The sequence below is a fragment of the Oncorhynchus clarkii genome, chromosome 1 (assembly GCF_045791955.1).
Source record: "Oncorhynchus clarkii lewisi isolate Uvic-CL-2024 chromosome 1, UVic_Ocla_1.0, whole genome shotgun sequence".
NCBI lineage: Eukaryota > Metazoa > Chordata > Actinopteri > Salmoniformes > Salmonidae > Oncorhynchus > Oncorhynchus clarkii.
Window position 1 is genome coordinate 62,945,382 of NC_092147.1, and position 23,184 is coordinate 62,968,565.

At 43.4% G+C, this 23,184-nt stretch overlaps 1 protein-coding gene across 3 annotated transcripts in view; it reads right to left on the reverse strand.

The window, feature by feature from the left end:
- The window catches only part of LOC139410210 (inositol polyphosphate-5-phosphatase A-like), a 283,385-nt gene that overhangs the window by 57,750 nt on the left and 202,451 nt on the right, over nucleotides 1-23,184 (reverse strand). For all 3 annotated transcript variants that reach the window (XM_071155695.1, XM_071155687.1, XM_071155678.1), the window contains one exon: nucleotides 13,884-13,968. In XM_071155695.1, the coding sequence (XP_071011796.1) occupies nucleotides 13,884-13,968 (85 nt within the window). The remainder of the gene's footprint in view (nucleotides 1-13,883; nucleotides 13,969-23,184) is intronic.

Sequence of the window (23,184 nt, forward strand, 5' to 3'; positions counted from 1 at the left end):
TGCTGTTGTTCTGGTATTGATTTGCACTTTTCGCATCAAAGTACGTTCATCTCTTCCTGAGCAGTATGAAGGCAGCGTGGTCCCATGGTGTTTATTCTTGCGTACTTTGTTTGTACAGATGAACGTGGTACCTTCAGGCGTTTGGAAATTGCTCACAAGGATGAACCGGGCTAGTGGAGGTCTACAATTTTTGGCTGATTTCTTTGGATTTTCCCATGATGTCAAGCAGAGGCACTGAGTTTGAAAGTAGGCCTTGAAAAACATCCACTGGTACACCTCCAATTGACTCAAATGATGTCAATTAGCCTATCAGAAGCTTCTAAAGCAGGGGTGTCAAACTCAAATACCCAGTGGGCCAAAATGTAAAACCTGAACAAAGTCACGGGCCAACATTGAACAAATTAACCTTTTAATATGGACCCAAACAAGTTTTGCTTTAACATTGAATATGGAACAAGCATCGCTTATTACCATACAATATATAATTTAATAGTGGAGACATGCAAAATCGAATTTCAAATGAAAAAACACATCAATGGCATTCATTTATTAAATAAATAAAATTTAAATAAAAATTGTATGCCTCTTTTCTATTTGCAGCCTTCTGATTTAAATACCAAAATAAACTTTTTCCACTGGCTAATAATTTTACAAATAAAATGATAATAAATCAATCAACCATTCAAGCCCATGCCTTGTAGCAAGAAAAAGTGCATAAAGAAAACGTTAATTATTGCACACTGGTCTAATCTGATGTGCCCAAGCCAGATACCTGGCATCTCTTCTTGGATGCTAGTTCATCAATGTCTGGGCTCAAGCTCTGAGCTGAAGAAATCCTCAGTATCGAGCGAAGATGTTCATCAGTCAGACGTCTCCTGTGAGTTGTTTTGGTCATCTTCATCGAGGAGAAAAGTTGCTCGCATAGATAAGTGCTGCCGAACATGGAGAGCATCTGAGCAGCTTGGGTGCGGAGCTGAGGCATTGTGTCAGGGATGAACCGTGGAAACTGTGCGGCGCCCACAGCATCATACTTTGACTTCAGCGTGTCGTTGCACTGGAGTTCAATCAGCTCCATTTGGATGTTGGTTGGTGCATTTTCCACATCAACTGCGAAGGGATTACTAAGCAGTTCAAACTTGCATTTCTGGGCATCGAAGTCGGCAAATCGCCGGCTAAACTCAGCGGCGAGAACACTGAGTTTTTCAGCAAACTGTGCGCATGGGAACACGGCGGTAGAGATCTGCGCTTTTATGGATTGGCAGCAGGGAAAATGGCAAGGGTTTCCTTGCAGCATCTGATTCTCCCACAGGCACAGTTTAGTTTTGAAGGCCCTCACTGCAGCGTACATGTCTGTGATGATGCGCCCCCGCCCCTGAAGCTGCAGGTTCAGCGCATCGAGATGGCTCGAGATGTCACAGAGAAAGGCCAGCTCACACAGGAACTTTTGCTCCCGGAGCTCTGCTGTATCCTTCCCTTTGGTTTCCAGGAATTTACATATTCCCTCACGCAGCTCGAAACATCTGTTCAGTACTTTTCCTCTGCTTAGCCATCTCACCTCTGTGTGATACGGCACGTCTGCGTATTCCGAACCACACTCCACCAGAAAAGATTTAAACTGGCGGTGATTTAGACCTTTGGCTCTTATAAAGTTAACTACCTGTGTTACTGTGGTCATAACATGTTCCATCTTTAGGGCTTTGGCACACAGTGCTTCCTGATGTATGATGCAGTGGTAAACAGTTAGCTCACCTGCACAGTTCTCTTCCCGCATCTTCTCCCGAACCATGCCCACCAGTCCACTCTTTTTACCGCACATCGCTGGCGCACCATCTGTCGTTAATCCAACGAGTTTATCCCACGGCAGCTTTATTTCAGTTACACATTTGGAAACTTCCTCAAAGATTTCCTTTCCTGTGGTTGTGCCATGCATTGATTTGAATCCTAATAGCTCCTCCGTAACACACAGATTTGAGTCCACTCCACGGATGAAGACTGACAGCTGAGCAGTATCAGATGCGTCGCAGCTCTCATCCACAGCGAGGGAGAACGCAACAAAATCTTTTCCCTTTTCCATCAGCTGGTCATACAGATTGGTGGCAAGATCACATGTGCGATCAGCTACTGTGTTCCTGCTCAGGCTCACGTTTGAAAATGCTTGTTTTTTCTCTGGGCATACGAGGTCACAAACCTTCATCATGCACTTTTTCATGAACTCTCCCTCATTAAAGGGCCGGGCTGATTTTGTTTTCTCTGCTGCCACTATATAACTAGCCTTTACAGCAGCCTCGCTTTGTGATGTGGCTTTTTTAAACATATTCTGTTGTGAAACCAAACTTATTTTCATCTCCTCTACTTTCTGGCTCCTTTGAGTCATGTCCAGGTCCTTGTATTTGTCATGGTGTTTCGTTTCATAGTGTCGTCTAATGTTTTACTCCTTACTTACAGCCACGTTGACTCCACAAACAAGACAAACAGGTTTGTCTTTTACATATGTAAACAGATATTCTGCCTCCCACTTGTCCAGAAAGCTCCTGTTTTCTGCCTTTCTTTTCGCCATTTTTGGGAAGGGTTAGCTCGCTGACAGTTGTAGCGTCTATGTTGCTATGACTACTGTCACAGAGGAGAGAGCGTTTCTGGGTCCTGTCCTGATTGGCGCGCGAAAACAGCAGAGCATTATGGGATTCGTAGTATTAGTGGTGAATGCGCTGTATAATACTGGCGGGCCAGCTCTAGTAGTAATTTGGCCCACGGGCCAGAGTTTGACACCCATGTTCTAAAGCCATGACATCCTTTTCTGGAATTTTCCAAGCCGTTTTAAGGCACAGTCAACTTAGTGTATGTAAACTTCTGACCCACTGGAATTGTGATATAGCGAATTACAAGTGAAATAATCTGTCTGTAAACCATTGTTGGAAAAATTACTTGTATGGCACAAAGTAGATGTCCTAACCAACTTGCCAAAACTATAGTTTGTTAACAAGAAATTTGTGGAGTGGTTGAAAAACAAGTTTAAACTCCAACCTAAGTGTAACCTAACTTCCTACTTCAACTGTATGTGTAACACGCACACGCACACGCAAACACACACACACACACACACACACACACACACACACACACACACACACACACACACACACACACACACACACACACCTCTCTGTATTTTGCTCCGTTCATTTTTGGTCACCTCCCTGACCAAGGCCCTTCTCCCCCAAATGCTCAGTTTGGCCGGGCTGCCAGCACTAGGACGAGTCTTGGTGGTTCCAAACTTCTTCCATTTAAGAATGATGGAGGCAGACATTTTTGGTACCCTTTCCCAGATCTGTGCCTCGACACAATCCTATCTTGGAGCTCTACGGACAATTCCTTCGACAACATGGTTTTTGCTCTGACATGCACTGTCAACTGTGGGTCTTTATATAGACAGGTGTATGCCTTTTCAAATCATGTCCAATCAATTATATTTACCACAGGTGGACTCCAATCAAGTTGTAGAAACATCTCAAGTATAATCAATGTAAATAAGTTATGTATGTTTTTTTATATTTAATACATTTGCAATCATTTCTAAAAACCTGTTTCTGCTTTGTCATTATGGGGTATTGTGTGTAGATTGCTAAAGAATGTATTTTATTTAATCAATTTTATAATAATTATGGAAGAAGGGATCTGAATACATTCCAAAGGCACTGAGTATAGAATAAACCTTTACATAACACCTGAAACAACATGCAGTGTCCTGGGACCTGGTTGGCACCCCACCCGACCCGAAAAGAAAAAACGATTATTGTGCTCAGCTCGCAAAGGCCCAGCACTGCATTAGTCAAAAATAGACTGACATCATACAAGCAGGGCACTATGCACCAGGCACAAAGACACCCTTATCCTCTACAGTTTATGCCACATTTCATTTGGAACTAAATCAAAAAAGTCACTATTGGCCAGTTGTTCATCCCTGGCGATTTCAAAGGCTGCATGGATGGGCTCCATTTTGACCAAGATAGAGGAGGACAATCTAGTGAATTGCGAGATAAGACAAACATACAGCTAGCTCTGAAATTACTGGCACCCTTGACAAGATGAGCAAAATTATTGTCTAAAATAAATAACACATACTGAGCTATATTGTATGCAAAAAATATATATACTAATTCAATTGCTCAGCGAAATATATTTTGTTTAACAAGTAACAATTTTTTTTTCTCAAAAAGACAGGTGTCAAAATTATTGGCACCCCTGTTTTCAATACTCTTCTTGCTTGGATAATGGCACTGAGCCTTTTTCAAAAATGTTTTATGAGAATGGAGAATTTATTGGGAGGGTTTCTAGACCATTCATCCACACAATCTTTCCAGGTCCTTGATATCATTCATCATGCGCTTATGGACTGCCCTCTTCAATTCAAAGCACATGTTTTCAATGGGGTTCAAGTCCGGAGACTGAAATGGCCATTGCAAAATGTTGATTTTGTGGTCCATTAACGTTTTTTTTTTGTGGATTTTGATGTGTCCTTTGGGTTATTGTCTTGATTGAAGATCCAGTTGCAGCCAAGTTTCAGCCTCCTGGCAGAGGCAACCAGGTGTTTGGCTAAAATGTCCTGGTACTGGGTAAAGTTCATGATGCAACTGACCTTAAGAAGGTTCCCAGGACCAGTGGAAGCCAAATAGCCCCATCGTATGAAAGATCCACCACCATGTTTTACAGTAGGTATGAGGTGCTTTTCTGCATATGGTGACTGATAATTTAAAGGGATGGTCGAAAACCACACTGTGGGTTCCAGATTTTGCCCATGGAGGAATTCAAAGTTAATGGACAAACACAATTACTCCAGAACTGCAAATGTGGGGTGAGTCCAGCCTAGTAAAATAAGACCACGAGTGTATGAAGCATCAAAACAAATACGTGGAGCTTTCCACCAACTCTTCTCACTGTCAGCTGTGAAACACGTCCTCTTATAATTTCTACAACACTTTTGTCGCATAATAATGCTTGCCTTGTCTACAACCATGTACGCTCAGACAGCCTAATATTGCCACGCACGCATGCACACATCCTAGCCACCCGCCAGCACACACACACATACATACAGTACACGTGGAAGGCAAGCAGCTCTGAGCTCATATGACAAGGCCTGTATTAGAACACGCTTGTCTGTCTGCCTGGCTATGGGCTTTTAGCTAATATCCTCATATTCCCATTGCGGCAAAATCTGCATTCCTGACCCAATTTAACACCAGACCTTTCAGTAAGAATAGAGCCCCCCACCGCTAGACAAACTGGCTTGTTCCTTTTCTTCTCCCCTATGAAAAAAAAAGTGAAAATCCCTTTCCTGAGCCGTTAAAGACGAATGATCAGTGCTCTAGAAAGTTGGTGGCCTTTTCAGGAGAAAGGACAGTAGGACGGAAGGAAAAAAAGTCCCCAAGACAGAGTGAGGACAAAAACCTCCTGCATTTAGAAAGAGAGAGGGAGATGGAGATGGAGGGGGAGGGAGAATGGGAGGGAGAGGGGGAGGGAGATTGAAGGAAGGGAGGGTGACAGGCGAGAGGGCGAGAAAGCAGAGTGTGAGTGAGTGAGTGAGTGAGCTGAAAGAAAATTAGGATGAGAGAAAAAGTGTAAATGAGAGAGAAGTGTGAAGACATGAATGAGAGAACGAGAATGAGAGATCTAAAGCCTCACTAGAGACTAAGAAGGTGAGGAGGCCAGAGTGACCAGTAGAAGTGTCCTCCCCAGTGGCCCAGCGGCCGACAGCAGGTGTGGCATCATTGACTAATGGGGTCAATGGGGCTACAGCCCAGGCCAATCCTGGATCCGAGAGGCCACAACGCCATGGTCTGAGGGGGGGGCGGTGGGTGACCACTGGTGCCAGGCGCTGTCCTCACACCCTGTCACACCATGTGATCTGCCCCTGGAATGGTGGGTCCAGCTGCCAGCCGCTATGGCCAGTAACACAATGGCTGCAGCTCTTGTTGATGAGGAGGCTGTTGTTGATGAGGAGGACCAACAGAAGCCACTGCTTGTTCTTCATTTGCAGAGCGTTTTAATTGTGGAACAGCGTCCTGATCAAAGCGACATCGCTCGCGTTACGCCCTCGTTGCTGAACTCTCTCTTTCTCTCTGTGTCTCCATCTCTCTGTCTCTCTTTTCATTAGCATGGCAAGCAAATAGAGGAAAAAAGGAGAGGAGAAAACAGGCTTTGTCCCAAGGGGAATAGTCTCCCTCTATCCAGACGGGTTATCTCTCATAATGGGGCCTCATTGTGATGAATTACCCAGATCATGACGATTTATCTTCATATCGGAAACATCTTTGTCTGAGGCTATGTGGATAAATCTAAACATATAATCCAGTGACAAGGTGACGCCATATCATGATGACCTCACATATAAGTTAGTTCATTTATCGTGTTCAACTACACTATCTCTGGCATACTGCAGGCCTCATTGTCATAGATATGTTTAGTTTTCCTATTGAAACAACAAGATTGTCCTCAGAGATAGAATAAGATTATCATTGTATTACAATGTTGTGTGTATGACAGATATTTGGTTTAATCTGATTAAGTAGGGTGCTCCTGCTGTGGTATTGGGGAGTAGTAGGCGGCAGAGTGTATGTGTGTGTGTGTGTTTATGTGTGTGTAGGTGTGTGTGACAGCAGCCAAGGAGGGTCACAGTCCTCACAGTCCCTGGTGTCTAGGTTCCCCCAGAACAGAGGCCCAATCAGTGCTAGCCCACTGGCTAATGGATGGATGGCCCCCAAAATTAATTAGCCTGACTAATGTAGTGTACACTTAATTACACTGCCTCTGTTTTGATTAATGGAAGGGCCCACCTTAGCACACATGCTAATCAAAGGCTGGGGCAGAAAGGGAAAAGGCAGTGAAAATGATTTACCCAGAAACAGGTTCACGAACCAAGACAATAGGCATCAACAACCCTAAATGACTCTTTCCAGCCTATTTGAAGAGTGATTGTATATGTTTCACATTATTAAGGGATAAATACATTATTACAGACATGGAAGAACACATGCAAACACATACACACCCATGTATGTCCACACACACATAGACTCACACAAAAATCCACACAGTAGAGGCCTTCACGGTTCCAAAAAGTTGGACCCGTTCCAAGACCTCTACCACTCAGGCCAGTGTTTGGAATACGGCTTTAGAAACAGTATCACACACAACCCCGTCACACTTTTCCCTGGCACGGACCGTATGCTGTAAAGCACTTCGACAAAGGGTGAAAAAATGAAACATGTGTCACCCTGCTTGTCGTTAATGAGTATTTTACAGTATTCATTTGGAGTGGGTCCTAGTCAACGGCTCCACCTTTAATTTCATGCTGCTCAAGTAGAGAAAGGCCCAGGACAAAGGGAGGAAGATTGATGCCTGGGCCATCCCCTGCCATCCACCTGCTCTTTCCACTAACCACAGAAAGGAGGTGCTACCGAACACATCCACACGTCCTCCAACTGAGATCTCCCTCGTGCAGGGAGTGGTGGTGTGGTGCGGTGTGCGGTGTGGTGAGAGGCCGCTAGCCTAATGAAATCTGCCCATGTAGCGGCCAGATAAACTCCAATTAAAACAGGCACAAGCTATGTCACGGGGACAGTAGATCAAGTCAGCAATTAACCTCCCCGCTGGCCTCCATCAATCCTTAAATTGGAGCGACCGGCCAGGAGAGCACAATTTCTGCAGATATTAAATTTACATTCTATTAAGTTTAATTAGGATACATTTTAAATATACTGAGAGTCCAGGCACGGAGCCCTGGGGCTGTCACTGAGCCTCTGTGATTCACTGCCACTGGTCCCTGGGGTTCTGGGGCGTCCCATCATGCACCTCTTCTTCAGTCTCGGTCCGGGCCGTCTCAGCACACACTCAGCAGCACACAGGTGGTTAATCAACTCCTAATGCCTTCTCTCACACATACAACTTTCTGACATGCACATCATAGTAAGTTTAGGTATTTCCCCAAATCAGGAAACAGGTACAAGTGCACCATTCCAATCAACAGAATACATTGGTTCCCTTCTGTACTGTCCCAATGCCCTATCCACCCATCGAGTGCTTGGGCAGCCTCATTCCTCCACTTGCACTTCTCTCTGGCTGGGCTCACCTCTCCTGTCCTGATGATACAGTCAGAGCAGGAAAAAGGGACCGGGGACTGGTCCACGACACTGGGAAGACCACCTCCAGGGAGCTCAACCCCAGCATTAGTCTCTACTTGGCTGTGTCCTTTGTCCCCTGGTGAAAGGCCCAGTTGAATGAGGGTCAATTGAAGACAATTCCCTCTGTCGGACACAATTAACGGGGAGCCCAGTTGGGAGGGGGGCTGGCCACAGCCTCTGGTTACTGATCCTGCAGCACAAGCATGCCAGGAATCCGCCACCTATGTCCAACCCTGGGACAATGGGGTATAGGACATTGGGCCTAGTGTGTAGACCACCACACATGGATCCACAGGGCATGATGGGTTAAGGGGAGGGGCTGGTGGCTATTTGCATTGCAGTGGGTGTCCATGATGACACTCAGAGAGAAAGAGTTTATCTGTAGTGTTCAAGCAACTAGAGAAATACATGTATTAAATGCTCCTCGTTTTTGCCCACATATAATATGGGACAGTTCTTACCTTTCTGCATTGAAGAAGTGGAGAGGTAATTGTGTCTAATGTGTGTTACAGAGTGAGAGAAACAGAGAGAGGAGCCCTCCATCTGAATCAATCTCCAGATAAGCAGGCCCAATTGATCCACCAGGTCCAATCTGAATTAAAGCATCGTTCCAATGTGCACTAATTGTCCAGCTGACAATAATTGTCATTACATGGTTGACATATGTCCTGGCTGGGAGTTATAGAGCCATATGAAAGCTACAATCATATGTTTACTGGTGACATCACAGCGTCCCTCCACAACCACATCCAGTACAGGTCACCATTACATCAGACTGGTGAGCTCTGCGCTGGACGGTTTTATATGAGTAGAATGCTGCCTCTCATGGGACGAGCCCCTTGGATGATGTCATCAGCCTTTGGTGTTGTCCCGTTAAAGGGTGAGTATGAGGACCTCTTAGGAAGGAGTAAAGGGAAGGAGAGGGGTGTGTGTGAGAGGAGAGAAAGTGTGTGTTTGTGTGTGAGAATAGAGCAGTGGTAGAAGGGGCTTCATGGCCCACAGATCTGACTTCCTGAGGTACTCCCCCCCCCAGTGGCAGCACCACCCATTCACGCAGGGAAAATCAATCAGGAACATTGTGTGTGTGTGTGTGTGTGTGTGTGTGTGTGTGTGTGTGTGTGTGTGGTGGGGATATTGAAGGTGCATGAGAAAGGAGTTGGGCGGAGGGGAGTAGGCAGAGACAGACACAAACCGGTGCTAGCCTTACACATCCCTGGAAAAGGGGCCATGACCTCTAGTACACTTAAACAGCATTTCAGTGGCAGAGACACAGAGAGGGTGACTACTTACCTACCACAGAGCAAAGGGGGGAGGAGGAAGGAGGGGGTGTCTGATCTAGATTAGTCACGGGGGATAAATATGGTGACGTACTGGGATGATATTCTTTCTGATGGTTATATTTCTATGATCACCCAGTTTGGGTTAGAAACGTTGTACTATTAAACACTTTGGCAGCATTATACCAGGATTTACTTTTTGTTCTACATTATTTATCTCTAATCTAGCACAATTCGTTTTTTCTATAGTCATAATAACCCAATTTCTCAGCGGTAGCTGGAATATGAAATGAATGGCCACTATATGATATGTTTGTATATAATGATCACAGTCATGCTAACCACTTCATATTCCTCAATCAATGCAACCTAGAAGTTGGGTGCGAGTGTCTTTGATTCAAAATGGTCTCAATGTTCTCTGATTATTCTTCCGGCATATGTTCTTCTTTCTTAGGCTGTGGCTACTGTGCACTTGGGACCTTAGCTTACTGTATTGAGTGATTCCTCACGAAACCAGGACAACAAAAAAATGCCATGATTTTGGGGATTTTCCCAAAATTGAATCCATAGAATTGTCCTTTGGAAGGAGGATTGTTGGCATATACAATGAGTATCCAAAACATTAAGAACACCTGCTCTTTCCATGACAGACTGACCAGGTGAATCCAGGTGAAAGCTATGATCCCTTATTGATGTCACTTGTTAAATCCACTTCAAATCAGTGTAGATGAAGAGCAGGAGACAGGTTAAGGAATGGTTTCTAAGCCTTGAAACAATTGAGACCACGGATTGTGTCTGTGTGCCATTCAGAGGCTGAATCAGCAAGACAACAGATTTAAGTTCCTTTGAATGGGGTATGATAGTAGGCGCCAGGAGCACCACCCAAAGGACATCCAGCCAACTTGAGTCAACATGGACCAGCATCCCTGTGGAATGCTTTCGACACCTTGTAGATTCCATGTCCTGATGAACAGGAAGGTGTTCCTAATATTTGGAATACTCAGTGTATGTGACATAAGTATGTTGAAGCATAATTGGGAAATGCTACAAAATATTAAGTTTCACCACTTGCTCTGTAATATGAGTAGTATTTTGATTTCAATTCTGATTATTTTTTACATTAATTTATGAATATTGAAAAATTAAATGTTTGATTTGGCAAATGTTTCTATATATTGTTTACCATAATATACTCCACGCAGAAATCAAAGTTCCAGAGTGACATCTTTGCTACTTTTAGAGTTATGTTCAAATTTGCAAGCATTACTGAGTGAATGTGAAAATGGATTCAAAATGGTCACCCTCTGTTGGTAATTTGCAGGATGTGCAATGATACAGGATATCTGTGATTTGTTACATTGCCTACTATACCAATTTATCTGTATAAAAATGGGCCATAACTTTAAAACTAGCAGAGATCCCACCCTGGAACTTTGATATGCCGGTAGAGTATATTATGTTCAACAATATATATAGAAAATTGCCAAATCTAAATCTGTGATTTTTTAATATTCCTGTTTATTTTATTCAATATTCATAAAGTGCAGACAAAAATAGTGACTAAAATATTAGTCAAACACCTATTTTCCAGTGGCAAATTGAAGAGACTATAACTGTCTAAATAGACAGAAGAAAAAAAGATTTTTCATTTCAGTTTACTAAAACAAGACAACATTTTCCCTGTGACTAAAATCGGACTAAGTGGACTAGACAAGAGTTTTTGGAAAGATTGATGAACAATTCATATTAGCAGCACAGATTCTCAGCGTAGTTCAAATCAGCAGTACGAAGGATGAGTCACACTAGGCAAACACAGCCTACATAGAGTATGCTGATGAGCTGTGGGGCAGCAAGCAATGAGCTGGTGAGCTGCGGGGGAGCAAGCGATGAGCGTGGGCAGACAGGCAGCCACCGCTTCGCCTCCGATTATACACATCGCGCAGGCGACTGTTGCTTCACCGCCAGCCTTCTCGTTAGCTACCCTTTACCTGGTTAAGAAACACAAGCTGCTTTGTGAAAATAAAAACAATAGCAACATTGACTAATAGGAAAACATGCTTTTCTCTCCCATGAGCAGGCTATAGAAAAGTAGGCTGTCTTCGAAATGCAGTCTCGCTCAACTCTCCCACTTTTCCCACTGCATTTCATATACAGGTTCTGTAGCCAACGTAGCCAAGTCTTCCTCTTTTCTTCAGAGAAAATGGCTTGATTCTAGTTCAAAAGACATGATCTATAATACTGGCGCTAAGTTTTCTTCTCTTTCTATCGTGCATTGGTGGGACGCATTTTATATCCATAAAGCATATGGCGGGCCGTTCTGAAACTAGGCTACTATCGGACCGGACCGTTAACCTTTTGTTTAGGCTGCACCTTGTTCAGTCATGTTACCTCATTAGTCAGCTATACAGCTAACAACCTGGATGCAGGGTGCAACGTTTTGGAATATTAAGATAGAAATATGCTATGTAGAACAAACATGCCTCTTTGACATGTAGAATAATGAATAACGTTGGCTCTATTTATGGAATTTCTATCTCCAACATTCAAGATCGTTTTTTTTTTTTTTAACTGAACGTGGCTCTGGTAACATATAACCAGTAGCCTATATGCAAACATTTTGTGGCACAGAAAGTAAGGAAAAGGGATAGCAAACAATTTATTGACTCGAGCACTGGGACTTGGAATTCAGCCATAGGGACTGGTGACTCGACCATTGGATGACTTGGACTTGGGACTCGAGCACAGAGGACTTGGGACTCGATTCGGACTCGAGGTTTAGTAACTCGACTACATTACTGGGCGAAATAGTCATTAGCTCCTGTTCTACTTTTGGACATCAATGTGGCTGCGGCATCGTGGAACTTTGATAACAATGGCAATGACGTGACTGAGTGATGGAGGTGCAACCCATACTAATTTGCCAATACTTTGCAGCAGCATCTGGTTATTGTGCTACTACTCTCTCATTATTCAAATGTCAAATTCTTTGATTGAGGCTATGATATTGTAGTCAGAATTACTAAGACTAGACTAAATCTGGAAAAAAGAGTGCCAAAATTAACACTTAGATTTTTTATTATTGAAATCAAAATACTACTCCCATTACAGAGCAGGAGGAAAAGCTTAATTTGACACCAATTCTTGCTTTGTAGCACTTACAGATTAAACATTATGGAGACTTAAAGGAGGCCTTGGTTAGCCAAAATGTTATAAACATGCCAACTCTGATGATCAATTATGCTTTTAGATACAAATGTCAAATGTCAACCATCCTTTTTCAAAAAGGACCATTCTATAAATGAACATCTCCAAAATCATGTCATTTTTTTTGTCCTGGTTTCGTGATGCGATCACTATTATCTCCAAAGCATAATATTCTCACATGATCAGCAGCTCTAATGTGCCCGTTACACGGCTGAGGAATTCAATGTACCGCCGAAAGACTAGACTACGCAATCTATCAATGTGATAAGATACAGTAGAAAACATAATATGGTCGCACACAACAACCAAAGCAGCTGAACACAGCAGTATGAAACAACATGCTCATTTAATGTTTGCCTACGAGGAATAGCACATGACCTCTGCGTTCAATTAAGTATTCTATTCAATTCCTCCCCTAGTGATTCGATGGTTAAACTACACTCTCCGCTCAAAAGGCCCTTCTCACTTTACCTCACAGGATGAAGTATTTCCTGAATTGTTTGAGCAAAAGTCCTCCATTCAACAACCGCCCACCCCCTCCGCCCCACTCCTCTTCCCCTTCCCTTTTTGAGACAACGGGACTTCTCCCAAATTAACAATCCCCACAATTTGAAAAGAGCCACTGATTTGAGGTGCCATTGTGTGGTGGGAGCAGGGTTGGCCCCACAAGTGGCTGGTCTCTCTCATCACGGAGCTCCGCTGTCTGTGTGGAACTTTATGGCTTGTTATCCTACATCCCCCCCCCAACCCTCAAATCTCCTGATGAGGATTGCTGAATGACTACTCTGACTACTACACTGACTCTAATGTGGCGGCATTTGCACCAAGAGAAAGGGAGGGAGAGAGGAAGGGAGGGAGAGAGGAAGGAATGGAGAGAGGAAGGGAGGGAGAGAGGAAGTGAGGGAGAGATGAAGGCAGGAAGAGATGAAGGGAGGGAGAGAGGAATGGAGGGAGAGAGGAAGTGAAGGGGGACGGCACCATAACATAATGGACTTGGAGGGTTGGTTAGCAAAGACAGCTGGGCCAACGTCAGTGGAGGGGTGAAAATGAGCGATAACTGTGATGGCTGTTGTCCCCCACAAAACCCTAGAAAACTGTGCACACACACACACACACAGAGAGAGAGATATCAGCAACACCTATCCATGTCAAGGTGCATGTGCCGAATCACATATAGTGTAGACACTAACTGATATGTTCGCAACACATGCATCAATGTGCTTACCTCGATAACCTGCCTTGTATCCAACCTGAAGTTGAAGTCCCCAAAGACAAAATATGGCACCTTCTCAAACCGCTGGTCAGTGATCCTGAAAAACATGAAAAGTATTTGTCATTAAAAGTGAATTGATCCAAGTGGAGTTGTATACTGTTGATGGGACTCTCTGCTGGGCCTTAGTGTTTGGTTGCCTCGGGGCATTTTATTTATGAGGTGCACACCACCACCTGGTGGTAGCAACACTAGCAAGACTTTTGCACCCCTGTGGATAACAATGTTCAATTTTCAAATAAAAAATATGTTAACGTGAATAGGTTTGTGCAGGTTGGGGCCTTTCAAATGTTTTTATTCAAATCAAATCACATTTGTCACATGTGCAGGTGTAGACCTTACTGTGAAATGTTACTGACAAGCCCTTAACCAACAATGCAGTTCAAGAAATAGAGTTAAGAAAATATTTACTAAATAAACTAAAGTAAAAATGTTTATTAAAACTAACACAAAATACCAATACCGAGGCTATATACAGGGGGTACCGAGTCAATGTGCAGAGGTATCACAATCAAACTGTGCAAGTTTCAAATTCCAATGAACAAAAATATAAACACAACATGTAAAGCGCTGGTCCCGTGTGTAATGAGCTGAAATAAAAGATACCAGAAATGTTCCATATGCACAAAAAACATATCTCTCAAATGTTGTGCACAAAAGTGTTTACATCCCTGTTAGTGAGAATGTTATACTTTGTCAAGATAATCCATCCACCTGACAGGTGTGGCATATCAAGAAGCTGATTAAACAGCATGATCATTACACAGGTGCACCTTGTGCTGGGGACAATAAAAGGCCACTCTAAAATGTGCAGTTTTGTCACACAACACAATGCCACAGATGTCTCAAGTTTTGACGGAGCGTGCAATTATACGTCCAACACGCCCCACAACCGCAGACCACATGTAACCATGCCAGCCCAGGACCTCCACATCCGGCTTCTTCACCTGCGGGATCGTCAGAGCATAGGAGCATTTCTGTCTGTAATAAAGCTCTTTTGTGAGGAAAAACTAATTATGATTGTGGGTGGGCCTATGCCCTCCCAGGCCCACCCAGTCACGTGAAATCCATAGATTAGGGCCTAATGATTTTATTTCAAATTGACTGATTTCCATATATTAACTGTAACTCAGTAAACTCTTTGAAATTTTTGCATGTTGCATTTATGTTTTGGGTTATGTTCTAGTTTGTGATTGAGTTGATTTGAACATGCTATTCCAAATGGCGTATGACGAGATCTGACTGAGTGTGCCTGCAGAGGCGTCATACACCCATTATTTGGGTGACAGAAAGGGGAATGTGCTGAAGCCACCATGCCTGCAAAAATATTTTGGAAGTAATTTATATGCATGTATTAATGTCTACATTAGTTTTGCCACATTTATGCTATTACAAACACTTTTTAATGCATACTTTTAAATGATATTACACTTTTGAGATTACTGATGTTACTGTCCTCACTACAATTACTTAAATAGTTACATGTCATTTTGTTCTTGAAACATTTAATTTAATTATACTGTGACGGCCCTCCCACTCTGTCTGCTGTATTTCTTCTCTTTGCTCTCGTTTTCCTTATTAGGATGCCGGTGGGCGGAGCCGGGAGGGTCGTCAGCGACATGGATAAATACACCACTTCCCCATTCATGGAGGAGACTCTCTCCATGCAGACACCTTTATAGATTTTGTTGTGGTATTTTTGTGGCCTTTTGTTTGAATGTTTTGGCACCTTTCAACACCCCGCATTATCACATTTATGCATGCAAAACACTCACACTACTGATTACACACACCATTGTAAATTGAATTTAGTTGACTTAATAAATATATTTTTGTTATTTCTAATCTCCACGTTGTTTCCCTTTTTGTTACGGACTTCGAGCCGGTTCGTGACAAGTGGGGGATCTTGAAGGTATTGTGTTTGGTAGAAAATGTGGCGTTAATGTTAAACTCTGTAGGTGCTTCGTTTGCATCTTTTTTTACAGCTTGTTTGTGTTGTAGTGTTTGGTGCCCAGTATTGGTTGCCTTTGTTTGTTTGGTGAACTTGCCACTGCGGTGGATAGTCGGTTGTGTGCTGCATTGAAGAGTATATTGGGTAGTTTCCAGGCCCCTGCCCAGGCTGGAGACTCTTGCTCTACTTGCTGTTGGGACATTGGTCTGAGGTAAGAACAATTGTCTGTGTACCTCAGGGGGAGATTTGGGTAGGGTAGTGACACTTACTACCCAGAGCTATAGCCTTTTTCCGCTGTTAGGCTTAGCGACGTGTTTCATTTTCGAAAACTTTGGCCATGGTTATTTTGTTATTTGTGTGGTGTCTGTGGCCTGAGCTGTTGTCTCAGGGGCACATTTGTGGCTTGGGGTAATCTGCCAGTGTGCTGGGTGGTTTATTTCCTTGCCAGCGGGCTACGGTGTGTAAATACCCACTACAAATCTGCACGAAGACTAGGGTTGAGTTACTGTAGGTTTTGGGGAAGCTCCATATCTCATCTCTCTCCTGTGGTGCCTAGCGTGATTGTCACTTCTCTTGTGGTCTGGTGTGTTCAGCAGAGCGGGAAGAGACATTTATTTACTTCTGATTATGGCGTCTAATGTAGATTAGTTCATTTGCTTTCCATCAGAGGAACTGTTAGAATTAAGAACTAAAGAACAGTTAAAGATCGCTGAACACTACAAGATTCAAATTTGTGATAAACGTAGTCAATTCTGTTACGTTGCTGTTGCCAAAATTTTATGAGAAGGACCCTGCGATGTCATTTTCGTTGGAGCTTGTTGCTGACGCGCCCTGTCCCTGAATGTTTACGCGACTGACCATTGTTTGGTCTTGTTCTGTCGCTTCTGTCTGTTCCCTTATGGTCTCGTTTTCTTCTTTCCTCTTAAACGTTGCTTCCTTGCTGAGGTCTGGGGAGGTTGCGGTTGGCTGGGGGAAATGGAAGTGTGAACATGTACACCAATTTTGGTGCAGAGGCTGGTATGTTTCGGGGTCCTTGTTGGTCAGTGGGAGGGGTGACGACCCTCCCACTGTCTGCTGTATTTTTTTCCTCTTTGCTCGTTTTCCTTATTAGGATGCAAACACTGCAGATTACACACAATTAACAATGGTATTTAGTTTATTTTATTTAAATGTATTTTGTTATTCCTTGTCTCCCTTTTGTTACGAACTGACAATACAAAGCATCAGCAATCCCCTGTCTTCAGAAAGTATTCAACATTTTGTTACAACCTCAATTCAAAATGTCTCACCCATCTACACACACTACCCCATAATGACCAAGACAACATATGTATTGAAAAATGAATATCCAATCTACCGGAGTCAGTACCACATTTGCGTCTTTCTGGTTAAGTCTAAGAGCTTTGCACATTCTTCAAGTTGATAACAGCTAGACAGCCATTTTCATGTCTTGACAGACTTAAGCCAAAACTAACTAGGCCACTCAGGAACATTCAATGTCTTGGGAATTAACTCCAGTGCATGAGTGCTTGTTGAAAAGCGGACAACCAGGTTTTCCTCTGATTTTGCCTGTGCTTTGCTCTGTTCTGTTTCTTTGTATACTGAACTCAAGTTCTTGAAGATGTTGTGCTGGTTTTGTCCCGGACAAAGTTAATTTCTTTGCCACATTTTTTGCAGTTTATCGTAGTGCCTTGAATACATGTTTTGGAATATTTTCAATTTTGTACAGGCTTCCTTTTCACTGTCAAATAGGTTAGTGTTGTGCCATTCAACTCTGTTTTAAAGTCACCATTTAGCTTCATGGTGAAATTCAGGAAGGACGCCTGTATCGTTGTGACTATCAAAAGTGTAATTAACATCTTTGCTGTGCTCAGAGATATTCAATGTCTGCTTTTTTTCTACCAATAGCTGCCCTTTTTTGCAAGGCATTGGAAAACCTCCCTGGTCTTTTGCGGTTGAATCTGTACTGCTCGACTGAGGGACCTTACAGATATTTGTACACCCCTTTAAATCACAAGGAGCTTCATGAAATGGGTTTCCATGGCCGAGCGTCAGCTGGAGTGGTGTAAAGGTCGCAGTGGCTACCAGGAGAGCGCGACCTGCCCCAGTGCATAGTGCCAACTAAAGTTTGGTGGAGGAGGAATAATAGTCTGGGGCGGTTTTTCATGGTTTGGGCTAGGTTCCAGTGAAAGGACATCTTAACGCTACAGCATTTAATGACATTCTGAGCTTCCAACTTCATGGCAACAGTTTGGGGAAGGCCATGTCCCGTTTCAGCCTGACAATGCCCCGTCCATACAGAAAGGGTATGTCGAGATCGGTGTATCATAACACACATCAATACAGGTACATCATGATATCATAAGGTGCCAGGTAGCTTAGCAGTTAAAAGCATTGGACCAGTAACTGAAAGGTCGCTGGTTCGAATTCCTGAGCCGGCAAGGTGGAAAAATCTTCCGTTCTGTCCTTGAGCATGACAGTTAACCCTCAACAGCTGCTCCCCTGTGCGCTGATGACGTGGTGGTTGATTAAGGCAGCCTCCGGCACCTCTCTAATTCAGAGAGGTTGGGTTAAATGTGGAAGACACATTTCAGTTGAGTGCAACTGACTAGGTATTCCCTTTCTCAGATTACATTTAAACTAAGTATTTTTCTGCATATCTAAGCTTAACTATTGAGCTGTCTGTATCCTGGTGGTTCATTTTTAAAAATAAACTAAAATGTGCTTCTCTGCTAAAATCTGGGTAAAAGATTGAAAGGAATGCGAGTCTGATTCAGTACATTTAGTAATTGCTTGTATTTCTAAATTCCTGCGACCTTGCCAGCAGGCATGCCAGCTAACTTGATTGATAGCCTGAAGTGGCTTGGTGCTAGTTAGGTTCCAGATCACCCAGTCACATATCTAGCTGGCTAGCTAAAGCCAACTTAATAAAATTGCTAGGTGGCTAGAATTACAGAGAATAATAACATTTCGATTTTTATTTAATCATCAAGAAGGAAAGGCTCCGTAGCTTGATCAAATGTTAATTTACAAGCATATCTCTTGCGAGTCCTTCCCATCACTGGCAGCTAAACTCAAATTAAACACTGTCTCTCTCTCTCTCTGCTCTGTGGTGCACCACTTACTAGGGAGCATTGAGGGAAAGAATACTCTTTGCCTGGTCCAGTCAGTGTGGCCCATCCACAAAATATTTGTATAAATAATTATGATAAAAGTCATTCATTTAACATTGACAAATTAAAAAACAGGAGAAAACTGAGGGGGCATCTGCCCTCTATGGGCATGATCTCCTTTCTATGGGAAGCTGCTATACTTTGCATGGGATTTGTGCAGTCATGAACTCGGTCCCAATATCCACACTTGCATACTACTTAGTATGTGGTGATGTAATGAACATATGTAACAGAGTTTGCTTGAATAAGCTTGAATGTCAGGGATGGAGCCATCCAATCGGTACCTTTTGGGTGGCTCAACATGTTGGAACGTTGTCAAGGAGGGCGGTCATGTGTATGCGAAGCAGGATCACTGGTTTGAGCACAGTATGGGGCAGTCGGACAGTGGAGGAAGCTAAGCTGTTAACAGTACGCGGTCCCCGTTACACATTGTTCCTGTACCCAAGAATGCGAAAGTAACTGAACTATATGATTATCGCCTCGTAGCACTAACTTCGGTGATCATGAAGTACTTTGAGAGACTAGTTAACGATACTATCACCGCCATCTTACCTGTCACCCTAGACCCACTTCATCAACCTGGCCAAGGCTTTCGACTGTCAATCACCGTATTCTTATCGGCAGACTCAACAAATGACTGCCTCTCCTGGTTCACTAAATACTTCTCAGATCGATTTGACACACTGAACTCTGAGGGCCTGTTGTCCGGACCTCTGGCAATCTCTATGGGAGTACCACAGTGTTCAATTCTCGGCCGACTCTTTTCTCTGTATATATCCAACAATGTCGCTCTTGCAGCTGGTGATTTCCCGATCAACCTCTACGCAGACGACACCATACATCTGGCCCTTTTTTGGACACTGTGTTAACAAATCTACAAACGAGCTTCAACCGGCTCCAACTGCTCTTCAACGCTAGTAAAACTAAATGCATGCCTTTCAACCGATCGCTGCCCGCACCCGGCCGACTAGCATCACTACTCTGGATGGTTCTGACTTAGAATATGTGGACAACTACAAATACCTAGGTGTCTGGCTAGACTGTAAACTCTCCATCCAGACTCACATTAAGCATCTCCAATCCAAAATTAAATCTAGAGTCGGCTTCATAATTCACAACAACGCCTCCTTCACTCACGCTGCCAAACATACCCTTGTAAAACTACAAAATAGCCTCCAACACTCTACTCAGCAAACTGGATGCAGTCTATCACAGAGCCATCCGGTTTGTCACCAAAGCCCCATATACCACCCACCACTGCGACCTGTATGCTCTCGTCGGTTGGCCCTCGCTACATATTCGTCACCAAACCCACTGGCTCCAGGTCATCCATCTGTCTTTGCTTGGTAAAGCTACACCTTCTCAGCTCACTGGTCACCATAACAACACCCACCCGTAGCAGCGCTCCAGCAGGTATATCTCACTGGTCATCCCCAAAGCCAACACTTCCTTTGGCTGCCTTTCCTTCCATTTCTCTGCTGCCAATGACTGGAATGAATTGCAAAAATTGCTTAAGTTGGAGACTTATATCTCCCTCACTATCTTTAAGCATCAGCTATCTGAGCAGCTTACCGATCGCTGCAGCTGTACACAGCCCATCTGTAAACAGCCCATCCAACTACCGACCTCATCCCCATATTGTTTTATTTACTTTTTTGCTCACCAGTATTTCTACTTGCACATCATCTGTACTTCTACCACTCCAGTGTTAATTTGCTAAACTGTAATTACTTTGCTACTATTGCCTATTTATTGCCTTACCTCCTCACGTCATTTGCACATACTGTATATAGACTTTTTCTATTGTGTTATTGACTGTATGTTTGTTTAGTCCATGTGTAACTCTGTCTTGTTGTTTGTCGCACTGTTTTGCTTTATCTTGGCCAGGTCGCAGTTGTAAATGAGAACTTGTTCTCAACTAGCTTACCTGGTTAAATAAAAATAAAAAAGTCAATATGCTTACCGCCCAAATAGGTCCACAGACGATGCAATCGCCATCACACAGCCCTATCCGATCTGGACAAGAGGAATACCTATGTAAGAATGCTGTTTATTGACTATAGCTGAGCATTCAACACCATAGTGCCCTCCAAGCTCGAGGCCCTGGGTCTGAACCCCGCCCTGTGCAATTGTGTACTGGACTTCCTGACGGGCCGCCCCAGGTGGTGAAGGTAGGAAACAACATCACCGGCCTCCTGAGTGGCGCAGTGGTCTAAGGCACTACACCACAGTGCTAGTGGTGCCACTAGAGATTCTGGGTTCGAGTCCAGGCTCTGTCGCAACCGGCAGCGACCGTGAGACCCATAGGGCAACTGCACCACCCACAACCGCAGGGCTCTCCAAAGGGTGGTGAGGTCTGCACAATGCATCACCGGGGGCAAACAACCTGCCCTCCAGGACACCTACAGCACCCGATGTCACAGGAAGGCCAAAGAGATCATCAAGGACAACAACCAAACGAGCCATTGCCTGTTCACCGAGCTACCATCTAGAAAGGCGAGGTCAGTACAGGTGCATCAAAGCTGTGACAGAGAGTCTGAAAAACAGCTTCTATCTCAAGGCCATCAGACTATTAAACAGCCATCACTAACATTGAGTGGCTGCTGCCAACATACTGACTCAAATCTCTAGCCACTTTAATAATTAAAAATTGGATGTAACAAATGTTAATGCCACTTTATATAATGTTACATACCCTACATTACTCATCTCATATGTATATACTGTACTCTATACCATCTACTGCATCTTGCCTATGCCGCACGGCCATCGCTCGTACATAAGTTATATGTACATATTCTTATTTATCCCTTTACACTTGTGTGTATAAGGTAGTTGTTGTGAAATTGTTAGATTACTTGTTAGATATTGATGCACTGTCGGAACTAGAAGCACAAGCATTCCGCAACACCTGTTTTTGCTTTGTCATTATGTGGTATTGTGTTTATATTGATGAGGGGAAAAAACAATTTAATACATTTTAGCATACGTAAACGTAGTAAACGTAGTAAACGTAATAAAATGTGGAAAAAGTCAAGGGGTCTGAATACTTTCTGAAGGCACTGTAGGGACATGGTCACGGAACATTAAGAAAAGAGAGAAATCCAGAAACCCACAGTACGTAATAGAGCCAGAGGTACAGTTGAAGTCTGAAGTTTACATACACTTAGGTTGGAGTCATTAAAACTTGTTTTTCAACCACTCCACAAATGTCTTGTTAAACTATTGTTCTGGCAAGTCGGTTAGGACATCTACTTCTTGCATGACAAGTAAGTTTTCCAAAAATTGTTTACAGGATGATTATTTCACTTATAATTCACTGTCTCACAATTCCAGTGGGTCAGAAGTTTATATACACTAAGTTGACTGTGCCTTTAAACAGCTTGGAAAATCCCAGAAAATAATGCCATGGCTTTAGAAGCTTCTGATAGGCTAATTGACATAATTTGAGTTAATTGGAGGTGTACCTGTGGATGTATTTCAAGGCCTACCTTCAAACTCAGTGCCTCTTTACTTGACATCATGGGAAAATCAAGAGAAATCAGCCAAGACCTCAGAAAGAAATTGTAGACCTCCACAAGTCTGGTCCATTCTTGGAAGCAATTTCCAAATACATGAAGGTATCACGTTCATCTGTACAAACAATAGTACGTAGCCGTCATACTGCTCAGGAAGGAGATGCGTTCTGTCTCCTAGAAATGAACGTACTTTGGTGAGAAAGAGTGCAAATCAATCCCAGAACAGCAGCAAAGAACCTTGTGAAGATGCTGGAGGAAACCGGCACAAAAGTATCTATATCCACAGTAAAACGAGTCCTATATCAACATAACCTGAAAGGCCGCTCAGCAAGGAAGAAGCCACTGCTCCAAAACTGCTGCTCCAAAACCGCCATAAAAAAGCCAGACTACGGTTTGCAACTGCACATGGGAACAAAGATCATACTTTTTGGAGAAATGTCCTCTGGTCTGATGAAACAAAAATAGAACTGTTTGGCCATAATGACCATTGTTATGTTTGGAGGAAAAAGGCGGAGCCTTGCAGGCCGAAGAACACCATCCCAACCGTGAAGCACGGGTGGGGCAGTATCATGGTGTGGGGGTGCTTTGCTGCAGGAGGGACTGGTGCACTTCAC